This window comes from Meriones unguiculatus, chromosome X (genome assembly GCF_030254825.1).
Source record: "Meriones unguiculatus strain TT.TT164.6M chromosome X, Bangor_MerUng_6.1, whole genome shotgun sequence".
Taxonomy (NCBI): Eukaryota; Metazoa; Chordata; class Mammalia; order Rodentia; family Muridae; genus Meriones; species Meriones unguiculatus.
In genome coordinates, this window is record NC_083369.1 from 31,076,465 (window position 1) to 31,090,322 (window position 13,858).

The following is a 13,858-nucleotide window of genomic DNA, read 5'->3' on the forward strand; positions in this document are numbered from 1 at the left end:
CAGAGACTTGAAGTTTGTTTTTTTTTCCATACAAGTATTTCACTTGCTTGGCTAGAGTTTCAGCAATATGCTTTACGTTGTTTTTGTGTGTGTGTGGCTTTTGTGAAGGGTGTTTCTCAAATTTTGTTCTCAGCCCTTTTGATTTTTGTATACAGGAGAGTTATTAATTTTTTTGGAGTTAATTTGTATCCAGCCACGAAGAATTTTTGGAGTCATCAATGCACACTATCATATAATCTGAAAATAGTGATAATTTAATTTCTTCTTTTCTGATTTGAATCCCCTTGATCTCCTTTAATTGTCTTATTGTTTTAGCAAGGACTTCAAGTACTATGTTGAAGATATATGGAGAGAGGAGGCATTCTTGCTTTCTCCCTGGTTTGAGTGGGATTGATTTAATGTTCTCTCCATTTAGTTTGATGTTTGCTGTCAGCTTGTTATATATTGCCTTTACTGTATTTAAGTATGTGCCTTTTATCCCTGATCTCTCCAGAACTTTAAATATGAATGAGTGTTGGTTTTTATCAAATCTGTTTTTGGCATCTAAGGCATCTTTCATTTTGTATTTATGGTGGATTACATTGATGGGTTTCCATATATTGAACCACCACTGCTATCTGGGATGAAGCCTACTTCGTCATAGCGGATGATATATTGGATGTGATCTTTGATTAAGCTTGACAGTATTTTGTTGAGTATTTTTGCATCAATGTACATAAGGGAGATTTTCCTGAATTCTCTTTCTTTGTTGGGTCTTGTGAGGTTTAGGTATCAAGTTGACTGTGGCTTCATAGAATGAGTTTGCTAATGTATGTTTCTTCTGTTTCTATTTTGTGAAATAGTTTGAAGAATATTAGTGTTATTTCAAGGTCTGGCTGAACTCTGCACTGAAATCATCTGGCTCTGTGCTTTTTTTTTGGGATGAGAGAGTTTTGATGACTGCTTATGTTTCCTTATGGGATATAGGACTATTTAACTTATTTATTTGTTCTTGAATCAGCTTTGGTAAGCAGAATAAATAAAAAAAATGCTTCATTTCATTTAGATTTTCAAATTTTGTGGTGTATATGCTTTTGAAGTAAGACATAATAATTATTTGGATTTCCTCGGTGTCTTTTGTTATGCCCCCTTTATATTTCTTATTTTGTTGATTGGGATAGTGTCTCTCTGCTTTTTAGTTAGTTTGGCTAAGGGTTTGTATATCTTATAGATTTTCTCAAAAAACAGCTTTTGGTTTCATTGATTCTTAGAATTTTTCTCTTTGTTTCTAACTCATTGATTTCAGCCGCGAGTTTGATTATTTCCAGCTGTCTACTCCTATTGGCTGTGACAGTTTCTTATTTTTCTAAGGCTTTCAGGTATGCAGTAAAGTTGTTTGAGATGCCTCAATATCTTTATGAAGGCACTTAGTGCTATGAACCTTCCTCTTAGCATGGCTTTCATTGTGTCCCATAAGTTTGGGTAAGTTGTGCCTTCATTTTCATTGAATTCTAGGAAGTCTTTCTTTATTTCTTCCCTGACCCAGCTGTTTTTGAGTAGAGAGTTGCTTTGTTTCCATGTGTGTGTAGATTTTTGTTATTTCTGTTGTTGTTGAGGTCTAGTTTTAAACCATGGTGGTCTGATAGGAAAACAGTGTTCATTTCAATCTTGTTCTATCTGTGGAGGCTTTCTTTGTGGCCAGCTATACGTTCAATTTTAGAGAAGGTTCTGTGGGGTGCTGAGAAGAAGATATACTCCTTTTTGTTTGGGTGAAAGATCTGTTTACAACTATTAGTTCCATTTTATTTAGGACCTCTGTGTCATTATTTCTCTAATTAGCTTCTGTCTCAATGATCTGTCCTGTAGTGAGAGAGGGGTTTTAAGTTTCCCACTGCAAATTATTTTGAATCATTGTGTGATTTAAGCTTTAATAATTTTAAGTTTATGAACTGAGGTTCCCTTTTGGTGGGGGCATAAATATTCAGGATTGTGATGTCTTCATAGTGAATTTTTCTTTTGATAAGACTGAAGTATCCCTCTCCATCTCTTTTGATTAATTTCAGTTGAAAGTCTAATTTATTAGATAGTAAAATGACTATTCCTTTTGCTTCTTGGGTCTATTTGCTTTGAAAATCATCTTGCAGCCCTTTACTGTCAGGTAAAGTCTACATTTTTTACTTAGGTGTATTTCTTGTATGCAACAGAATCCTGGGTCATGTTTATGCCTCTCCATTAAACTGGGGAAATTTTCTTCTATGATTTTGTTGAAAAAAAATTCTTGACCTTGGAGAGGGAATCTACTTTTTTGCTCTGCTCCTATTACTCTTAGGTTTTGTCTTTTCAAGTTGTCTTGGATTTCTTGGAGGCATAAGGAATTTTTTAGATTTAACATTTTCTTTGACTGATCCATCGATGTCTTCCATTGTATCTTCAACAACTGAGATTCTTTTTTTTTTTAATTTTTATTTCTTTAATATTTTTTACAGTTTGTTAACTCTGTATCCCTGCTGTATCCTCCTCCCCCTTTCCCTCCCTGCCCCTTTCCAAGTCCACTGATAGGGGAGAACCTCCTCCCCTTTCATCTGATAATGGTTTATCAGATATCTTTAGGATTGGCTGCAAATTGTCCTCTGTGCTCCTCCTTCTGGGGGGAGGGGAAGAAGGTCAAAGAGCCCACCATTGAATTCATGTCAGAAGTGGTGCCTGTTTCCCTTATTAAGGTACCCACTTAGATAGTGAGCTACCAAGGGCTACATTTGAGCAGAGGTTCTAGGTTGCATCCATACATGGTCCTTGTTTGGAGAAACAGTCTCATAAAAGACCCTTGTACCCAGATATATTTGGTCCTTGTGGAACTCCTGTCCTCTCCAGATCATATTAACTCCCCCCTCCCTTTTATTTTTTTGATTCCCTGCACTCTGCCAGAGGTTTGGTTATGAACATCTGAAATTCTTTCTTCCATCTCTTGTAATCCTGTTTTCTTCCCAATGTTCTCCCTCTCCATGATTTCCTCAGTTTTGTTTTAATTTTTTCCATTTCTATCTTGAGCTCTTGAAACATTTTGTTGATTTCCCTCACTTGCCAGTTTGTGTTTTCCTGCTTTTCCTTCAATATTTTCACCTGTTTGTTTGACCTTTCCTCTTTTTCCCTTATTTCTTTCAATGATTTAGTTGTTTCTTCTCTAAAGGCCATTAATTGTTTGACTGTATCATCCTCTATTATTTTCATGTGGCCATAATCTATTGGACCTTTTCTTCCTGAATTTCTTTATAGATGGCCATAATCTCTGACTTTACCTTCTTCTATTTCTTTAACATTTTATCCATTTCCTTCATTAACATCTTTGTAAGCATAGAGTTCTTTCCATTTTTAAACTCTAATATAACATGTAGTCTAATGACAGAGACCTAAGGATGTGGACCATATTCTGTTCACCAATTTATAGAAAAATAACACTAAGCCACATTTTGACAGCTTAAGTGCTCTGCTACAAACCTCTAAATGAAGCACACAGATACTTTTGAAACAAACAAACAACAACAACAACATAAGTGGAGAGTTATTAAGCATAAAATCATTTCTTGGACGCTATCAAGTCTCTTGGTTTGTAATTAGTTCAAAGACTTACTAACTCATGACCCTTAGAATTGTTACAGGCTATGAAATGGTAACATAGTTGTATGAAATTTCTTCTTCCCATCTATCATGAAGTCAACTTTGTTCTCCTTTGGTTTTCCCTTGTACAAGGAAGAAATCTGGTACTTCTTGCTTTCACTTTTCATGTAAGTAATGGACTCTGAATTAAGAATAAGCTGGGTTTTCACAACTGAATATTTCAGCCTTGGTTCACCTTGCCATGACTCCAAATGATAAGTAACATTTTTCTACACTTTTTTTAACTTTTAGAATGATTATCATTTTCTGTATAATAGTAAGTTATTTTGTACAAATTATCACTTAATATAAACTCCTTTAACATAAAAATATTAATACTGAACATGGATAGAGTTTCCCTTGCTGTAAAACCTTATCTCAATTTTCACAGTCTGTAGAACATCATTTAATTGTTGAGATGAGGGAGCAGCAAAGAGCAAGGAAATTATCAGAAATGTACAAACAATATTTTTGTAGGGAGAATCACATGCCACATACAACAGGTGGGCTTATATTCAGATGTGTCATTTGTTACATAAATTTTGTGTAAGTGGAGCACTATGAAAGACTCATGGGGTGAAATTTCATTGAAAATAAAATTTCATTGAAAATAAAGGATTTTACATATTGGAGTCATTCCTGAGTGTTGGAGCTCAAATGGTATGCAAGAACAACATATTAAATTAAGAAATTTTAAGATAACGCTTAACTCACTCATTCTGTTTTAAGCTTATGGGCTATAGCAACGAGATAAAGTATACAATTATAATTTCTGGGCTTGTCCATTCTGCAGTACATGGATTAGTATGCAACATAACTGAATAAATTTGAAACAAATATTAATTATATATTACTTTACATATCATAACTAGAAGCATATGTCTATCCATATAAATCACATATATATCTATTTACCATTTTTAATGCACAATAAAATAATTATGAGAGGGTAAAGAAATATGGTTACATCAGTGATTTTTGGAAGTAGAATTTTATAAAATTTACTTATTTTGTTCTTCCTTCTTCCATAGGTTCTATATTTCAATCATGACTATGTTGCCATAATAATCAGAAATTACATATATTGCAATGTATTATGAAAATATATATACTGTTAGTATGTACTAGTTGCGTTTCCTTCATGAAACATACTTGTAATATATAAACAAATAATTTTAATGTTACCACTATGACCCATATACACATAAAGTAAACTAAAAATAATTAAATACATGCTTAAAATTAACATCTTTATATCAGTAGAATTATTTTGACAAGATTAAAATAGAATATAAAAAAACAAATGTCCAATTTCACAGTGAAAGGATTTCATTATATATCTACCAGTTTAGAAAAATAAAACTCACATTTAAGTAATTATTATAAATATTAACTGTTCTGTAATTTAATCTGACAAGTTCTATAATTTAGAATATTTTTAAAACACTCACTTTGGGGAAACTGTTATGACCTTCCCTGTCTGGGCGAGACAGAAGTCAGCAGCATCTCTTCCAACAATTGTAGCTGTATACACTAAATTCTTCAAGCTTGGATTTTTCAATAAAATCTATGTAGATGAAGAAAATGGAATAAGGAAAATTAAAGTCTATACAAATGCACCAATTCTTACTCTTAACACAGAAGTTTAGATATTCTGCAAATGAAAATACTCAGCTTAATATATGCTATTAACTGAAATGTGTAAGACTTTTTAGATTTTACATGAATTTTGGACAGAGCTTCGCTACATATCCCAGGCTGGCTTGAAACTCATTCTCTTCCACTATCAGAATCCTGATGAGCAATGAACATGGGAGATCTTTCCGTCTTCTGATATCTTCTTCAATTTCTTTCTTCAGAGATCTGAAGTTTTATCATACAAGTCTTTGAATTGCTTGGTTAGAGTTACACCAAGGTACTTTAAGTCTTTTTGTGGCTGTTGTGAAGGGTGTTGTTTCCCTAATTTCTTTCTCAGCCCATTTGTCTTTTATGTACAGGAGGTCTACTGATTTTTTAGTTAATTTTGTATTCAGCCACGTTGCTGAAGGTGTTTAACAGCTGTAGGAGTTCCCTATTAGAATTTTGGGGTCATTCATGTAGACTATCATATCATCTGCAAATAGTGATACTTTGACTTCTTCCTTTCTGATTTGAATCTCCTTGATCTCCTTTAACTGTCTTATTTCTCTAGCAAGGACTTCAACAACTATGTTGAAGAGATATGGAGAAAGTGGGCAGCCTTGACTTATCCCTGAATTCGGTGGGATTAATTTGATTAATTAGTTAATCAGTTTGATTACTTAACTAGTCTGATGTTAGCTATAGGCTGGCTCTGTATTGTCTTTACTATGTTTAGGTAAGTGCTTTGTATCCCTGATCTCTCCAGAACTTTAAACCTAAATGAGTGTTGGATTTTATAAAATGCTTTTTTCAGTATCTAAGGAGATGATCATGTGGGTTTTTTTTTTTCCTTCCTTTTTTTTTTTTGGTGGATTACATTGATGGAGTTCCATATATTGAAACACCCCTGCATGCCTGGGATGACAAATAATTGGTCATAGTGGATGATATATTTGATGTGTTTTTGGATTCGTTTTGCGAGTATTATGTTGAGTTTTTTGCATCTATAATCACAAGAAGGATTGGCCTGAAATTCTCTTTCTTTGTTGGGTCTTTGTGAGGTTTAGAAATGAAGGTGCCTGTGGATTCATAGAATGAGTTTGCTAATGTTCCTTCTGTTTTTATTTTGTGAAATAGTTTGAAGAGTATTGGAGTTAGCTCTTTGATAGTCTGGTAGAATTCCAGGCTGAAACCATGTGGCACTGGGCATTTTTTTTTTTTTTTGTGATGGGAGAGTTTTGATGATAGCTTCAATATACCATAGGGGATCGAGGACTATTTAATATTTAATTTATTTCCCTGTTCTTGATTCAGCTTTGGTAAGTGGAATCAATCACCAAATTTTGTAGTATATAAGTTTTTGAAGTAAGGCCTAATGATTGTTTGGATTTTCTCAGTGTCTATATTGTTATGAGCTCCTTTTCATTTCTGATTTTCTTTTTTTTTTTTTTAAGAATTAGTGACCTATTCTTTTTTATTTTATTTTTCTTATTAGTTACATTTTGTTAACTCTGTATCCCAGCTGTATCCCGCTCCCTCATTCCCTCCCCAATCCCACCCTCCCTCCCTCATCTCCTCCTTGCCCCTTTCCAAGTCCACTGATAGGGGAGGACCTCCTCCCCTTTCATCTGACCGTGTTTTATCAGGTATCTTCAGGACTGGCTGCAAAGTCCTCCTCTGTGGCCTAACAATACTACTCCTCCCTTGGAGGGTGAGGAGGATAGGAGCTCCACAAGGACCAAATATATCTGGGCACAGGGTCGTTTTTGAGACTGACACTCAACCAAAGACCATAAATGGATATAACCTAGAACCTCTGCTCGGATGTGGCTCTTGGTAGTTCAGTAACCAACTGGTTTCCCATAGTAAGGGGAACAAGGACTATTTCTAACAGGAACTCAATGGCAGGCTCTTTGACCATTTCTGATTTTCTTGATTTGGATAGTGTCTCTCTGCCTTTTATTTAGTTTGGCTAAGGGTTTGTCTATCTTGTTGATTTTTTCAAAGAAACAGATCTTGGTTTCATTGATTCTTTGTTCTCTTTGTCTCTAGCTAACTCTTTCCAGCCCTGAGTTTGATGGTTTCAACCTGTCTACTCCTCTTGGGTATGTCTGCTTCTTTTTTTGTCTAGGGCTTTCAGGTACACTGTGAAGTCTCTTGTATGAGATGCCTCTAATTTCTTTCTGAAGGCAGTTATTACTATGAACTTTCCTCTTAACACTGTTGTAATTGTGTCCCACAAGTTTGAGTACACTGTTTCATTTTCATTGAATTCTAGGAAGTCTTTAATTTCTTTTTTTCATTTCTTCCCTGACCCACCTGTAATTGAATAGCAAAATGTTCAGTTTCCTTTTTTGTGTAGGCTTTTTGCTACAAACATGGATAGTATGAAGAAGAAAGAAGTGAAGGAAGAAGTTGGGTAGGACAAAAGATATAAGAAAATCAGAAGCAGGGTAAGAAAAGAAAGAAGACAAGAAGAGGAAAAATGAGATGAATAATAACAGTGATAACAATAGAATAATAATAATAATAATCACACAACTACTTCACTATTGAGGGTATGTTTCTTGATATAATGTTAAATATATGCAAACAGAACGGAAATTCAGAAAAATAATGGAGAAATATATATAAAGAACTCAAGAAGTTAAACACCAACAAAACAAGTAATCCAATAAAAAATGGTGTACAATGTTAAACTGAATATTTTCAACAGAAGAATACTGAATAGCAGAGAAACACTTTTAAAAGGGCTCAGTGTCCTTAGTCATCTGGGAAATGCAAATGAAAAGGACCCCAAGATTCTACCTCACACCCATTGGAATGGCTAAAATCGAAAACTCAAGGAACAAATTATAGAGGGGCTGTGGAGACAGGAGAAACCTCCTCCAGTGACAGTGGGAACATAAAATTTTATAACTACTTGGGAAATCAATCTGTTGCTTTCTGACAAAATTAGGAATAGTCGTACCTCATGGTCCATCTATACCACTATATGTGTGTGTGTGTGTGTGTATTACATATATACATATATATGTAATATGCTCAACAATAAAAGGAAGTTTGCTCAACTATGTTCATAGAAACGTTATTCATTGTAGTCAGAATCTGAAAACAACCTAGATGTCCTCAACTGAAAAATGGATACAGAAATTGTGGAACATTTACACAATGGAATACTATTAGCAATCAAAAACAAAGGAAATTATAAAAATTTTTCAGGCAAATTTTACTCCTTCATTGTACTGAGGTGCTTGTCTCTTATTATAAAAAAAGATTATTGGAATATCCTGAGTGACTAGTTTATACAGAAAGCCCTCTTGAACAGATCTCATGTGTAGTGTGTTGGTTTACTGATTTTTCTTTCACAGCTCACTCCTGATTCAAGAACTGTTCGACTCCAGGCTTCAGCCCACCACCTACTCCACAATAATAGGAACTAATATTCATTGATCAGTAATATCTGTTAATATCAACGGCCTCAACTCTCCAATAAAAAGGCACAGACAAACAGAATGGTTGCAGAAAGAGGATCCAACATTTTGCTCCATCCAAGGAACTCCTCTGCAACAAAGATAAACACTACCTAAGAGTGAAGGGCTGGAAAAATGTTTTCAAGCAAATGGACCCAGAAAAAAAGCTGAGGTAGCTATCCTAATATACAATAAAATAGACTTTCAACCAAAATTAATAAAAAAGATGAGGAGGGGAATTCGATTCTCCTCAAGGGAAAAATCTACCAGGAGGACATCACAATTCTGAACATCTATGCCCCAAATACTAGAGCACCTGCATTTGTAAATGAAACATTATTAAAGCTGAAATCACACATAGATTCCAACACTTTAATAGTGGAAGAAGTCAACACTCCACTCTCACCAAAAGACAGATCATTTAAACAGAAGCTAAATAGGGAAATAATGACACTTTCAGAGGTCCTAAATCAAATGGACCTAATAGATGCCTACAGAACTTTACACCCATCTAAAAAAGACTATACCTTCTTTTCAACACCCCACGGAACTTTCTCAAAAATTAACCTTATAGTCGGGCACAAAGAAATATAGTCGGGCTCAACAGATATAAGATTGAAATAATCTCTTGTATCCTATCAAACCACAATGGCCTCAAACTAGACATCAAGAATAATATAAATAATAAAAAGCCTATAAACACATGGAAATTAAACAACTCTTTACTTAGCTTGGTCAGGGAAGAAATGAAAAAAAAAATTAGAGACTTCCTAAAATTCAATAAAAGTTAAGGCACAACTTACCAAAACTTAAGGGACACAATGAAAGCAGTGCTAAGAAGAAATTTCATAGCACAAAGTGCCTCTAGGAAGAAGTTTAAGACATCTCATGCAAGCAACTTAACAGCACACATAAAAGCCCTTGGGGAAAAAAAAGAAGCAGACAAAAAAAGAAGAGGAGTAGACTATTGGAAATAATCAAACTCAAAGCTGAAATCAGTGAATTAGGAAAAAAAGAGAACAATTCAAAGGATCAATAAGACCAAGAATTGGGTCTTTGAGAAAATCAACAACATAGACAAACTCTTAGAAAAACTAAATAAAAGGCAGAGAAAAACTGTTCAAATCAGCAAAATCAGTAACAAAAATTGGGACATAACAACAGATACTGGTAAATATACACAAAATACTACTCAGTAATTAAAAACAAGGGAATCATGAAATTTGCAGGCAAATGGGGGAATCTAGAAAAGACCATCCTGAATGAGGTATCCCAGAAGCAGAAAGACACACATGGTATATACTCAATTATATGTGGATCAGCTGGGATACAGAGTTAATAAAATGTAAATGATAAGAAAAAAATAAAATTAAAAAAAAGAAAAAAAAGAGCTATTAACATATACATTGATACTTACACCCCATTTCACAACAGTGAAGGACATATTATAATAATAGGGCTTAAGGGGTTGTAGAGATAGCTCACTGATTAAGAGAACTGGCAGCTCTGGTTTAATTACCAGCACCCTCATCAACCACTTCCTTACCACCTCTAACCCCAGATCCAGGGAATCTGATGCCTTCTCTGGCCTTCTGTGAATCCTGACATGTTTTCCCCATGTGTATCAGAAAAGTATCTCAAACTCAGCATATACAAAGTGGAACCACTGGCTTTCTTCCTTAATTCTTCCTCTCTTCCAGTCAACCCCACCCAGGTTAACAGTCACACCATCTACCCAGGTGTGAACATAAAGATCCAATCCATGTTCAACTTTTGTCAGTGGTTATATCCCTAAATGTGTCTCAAGCTCAGCTATTTGACTGTGCCATTAATCACATGGACTGTTGAAGCAGTTTCCTCCTTTCTCTGTCTGCCTTCCAGCATCATGTTCTCAGAGAGCAAGGGAATTCTGTTCAAATCTACATGAACTCAACCACTTCCTTAGATCATTTCCCAATAACTCTGTTGTGCATTTAAAAAAGAAGTCTGAATTCTTTTACTAACAGTCTCCTTGATCATACTTTTAGGTCTATCTCCATAAACGTTCTTCCTATAAACAAATAACAACCACTTTGGCCTCGTTTTGCCCATCTGTTTCTCTTTAAAGATATCTCATTGCTTATCCTCTCTTCCCAGAATGCATTTTTCAAACTCTTTAGTGTTAACATTACCACCAAATTTCTACCCTTCACCTTATTACAGAGGCTGCTGTCAAATGTTGTGCTCTTGATACACTACCGTATTTTCTATGTAATTATCAAAAGTTGGAGTTGTTATTTGCTCCCTGGATCCTTTGTAAAAAGTGTGAGTTCCTGAAATATACTGCCTAAAATGAGGACCACCTCATGAGTCAAATTGTCACATAAAGATGTTTCAAGAAATAATGCATTCATAGTGAATGTCTTTTGTATATCTCACTGTATCTAATATTCCTGTCATAACTGTTTTGCACAAGTTTGGAATTCGGTGAAGATTATTTTCAATAAACAAATGATAAAGTGGTTGGGAAAATAAAAAAATTTATATGTGGATATTAGATATATACTATAGGATAAACATACTAAAATATGTTCACCTAAAGAAGCAAAGCAAGAAAGAGGACCCTGGGTAAGAGGATCAATCCTCAATCAGAAAGGCAAATGGGATGGACATTAGAAGAGGGAGAAAACAGGAAACAGGCCTACCATAGAGGGACTCAGAAAGACTCTACCCAGCAGTGTATCAAAGCAGATGCTGAAGCTCAAAACCAAACTTTGGACAGAATGCAGGAAATCTTATGAAAGAAGGGGGATATAGAAAGACCTGGAGAGGACAGGAGCTTCACAAAGAGAGCAACAGAACCAAAATGTCTGGGCACAGGGGTATTTTCTGAGACTGATACTCCAACCACAGACCGTTGTAGATAACCTACAACCCCATGTAGGTTATCAGGAAGATTTTAAATTTTTCTCAAAGTATTGAATGCTCACTTTAAGGAAAAAAAAAAACAGGGTCTTCTAAATTTGTATTAGAAACCATTAAACTGGCATTTCTTTTGTTTAATTGCATTTGTTTCATTCTTGCTGTTGAAAAACAAATATGAGTTTTATTAGGAGTGTTGATTGTAGTAATTCCCTAAATGCCATGAAAGTCAAGGATCTTGGCTATGGAGATAACCTACAACCCCTGCATAGATATAGCACATGGTAGCCCAGTGTCAATGTGGGTTCCCAAGTAAGGGGAACAGGGTGCAACCATTCTTGATGAGACCTGAGAGGCTAAGGTCAGATGGAAAAGGAGGAGGATCTCCCCTATCAGTGGATTTGGAGAGGGTCTTGGAAGGAGATGGTGGGATTGGGAGGCAATGTGGGAGGGGGGTACAGCTAGGATACAAACTGAATAAACTGTAATTAATAAAAATATATAAATTTTTAAAAAGACAAAATATTAAAACAGCAAGGGAAAAAGGTCAAGTAACATAGAAAAGTAGAGCTATTAGAATCACACCAGACTTCTCAATACAAACCATGAAAGAAGGGTCTGCGGTAGACTCCTGTCAAACGTTCAATGCTTATCCCATCTGAAAGACTCTACCTAGCAGTGTTCCAAAGTAGATACTAAGACTCATAACCAAACCTTCAGCAGAGTGCAGGGAATCATATGAAAGAAGGGGAGTTTGATGTGGAAAGGATAGGAGCTCCACAAGGACCAAATATATCTGGGCACAGGGTCTTTTCTGAGATGGACACTCAACCAAAGACCATGAGAGGATAAAACCTAGAACCTCTGCTCAGATGTGACCCATGATAGCTCAGTAATCAATTGGTTTCCCATAGGAAGGGGAACAAGGACTATTTCTAACAGGAACTCAATGACTGGCTATTTGACCTCCCCACCTCCCAAGGGAGGAGCAGTACTGTTAGGCCACAGAGGAGGACTTTGCAGCCAGTCCTGAAAATACCTGACAAAAAGGAGTCATATGAAAGGGGAGGAGGTCCTCCCCTATCAGTGGACTTGGAAGGGGCAGGGAGGAGATGAGGGAAGGAGGGTGATATTGGGGAGGGAATGAGGGATACAGCTGGGATACAGAATTAACAAAACGTAACTAATGAGAATAATAAAAAAAATTTAAAAAAAAGAAGGGTCTGGAAAGATGTCATGCAGACTCTAAGAGAACACAGGCGTCAATCCAGACTACTATAACCAGCAAAACTTTCAATCAACATAGATCAAGAAAACAAAATATTCCATGACAAAGATAACTTTTAATAAATATAGAAATGAGAAACATAGTTCTCATTTGAATGGCTTCAAACCTTTTAACATATTAATACATGCTTACGTTTAATCCTTAGTTGATGTTGGATTGGTAGTTGAGAAGATAGGAACAGCTCTTGTCTAGTATATATAAAGACCTGAATTTCATCCCTTTTTTCACAAACATAATAACAGAAGGATACTTTTAAAATTATTTTAGTATTAACATTTTCTTTAGTTTTACAGTCCTATGCTTGACAAATACATGCACAGTCACTGAGCAGCAACTTAGTACGTTATTGATCACTTTGAATAAGCGAAAACAAAAGCTGGTCAGATGATCAAAAAAAAAAAAAAAGACATCTGCATCTAAATTTGCAAGCTTGAGTTTTATCCCTGAGAACCACACAGTGGAAATAGATAACCAACTCCCACAATTTGTTTTCTGACTTCCATATGCACATAAGGCTAAACACAATTGTACATGCATGTGAACATATACACACATAGAGTGGATGAAAGAATAGTAAATAACAGGAAGCAATTAAGAAATATAAAGAGATATAAACATGATATAAATAAAAATAAGTACTGAGAATTGTTGACGCTCTCTCTCTCTCCCAAAAATTTAAACAAAACACTTCCAATTATGATACTTTCTTTTACGAGTAAAAGCCTCCCAATACAATGATAGTTTCTAGCCAAGATCCTTGACTTTCATGGCATTTAGGGAATTACTACAATCAACACTCCTAATAAAACTCATATTTGTTTTTCAACAGCAAGAATGAAACAAATGCAATTAAACAAAAGAAATGCCAGAAATGCCAGTTTAATGGTTTCTAATAAAAATTTAGAAGACCCTCCCTGTTTTTTTTTTCCTTAAAGTGAGCATT

At 35.1% G+C, this 13,858-nt stretch overlaps 1 protein-coding gene across 1 annotated transcript in view; it reads right to left on the reverse strand.

The window, feature by feature from the left end:
• Positions 1-13,858, reverse strand: part of LOC110542726 (cilia and flagella-associated protein 47-like) — a 554,711-nt gene that overhangs the window by 301,723 nt on the left and 239,130 nt on the right. The window contains exon 38 of the mRNA XM_060375216.1: positions 5,085-5,200. Within this exon, the coding sequence (XP_060231199.1) occupies positions 5,085-5,200 (116 nt within the window). The remainder of the gene's footprint in view (positions 1-5,084; positions 5,201-13,858) is intronic.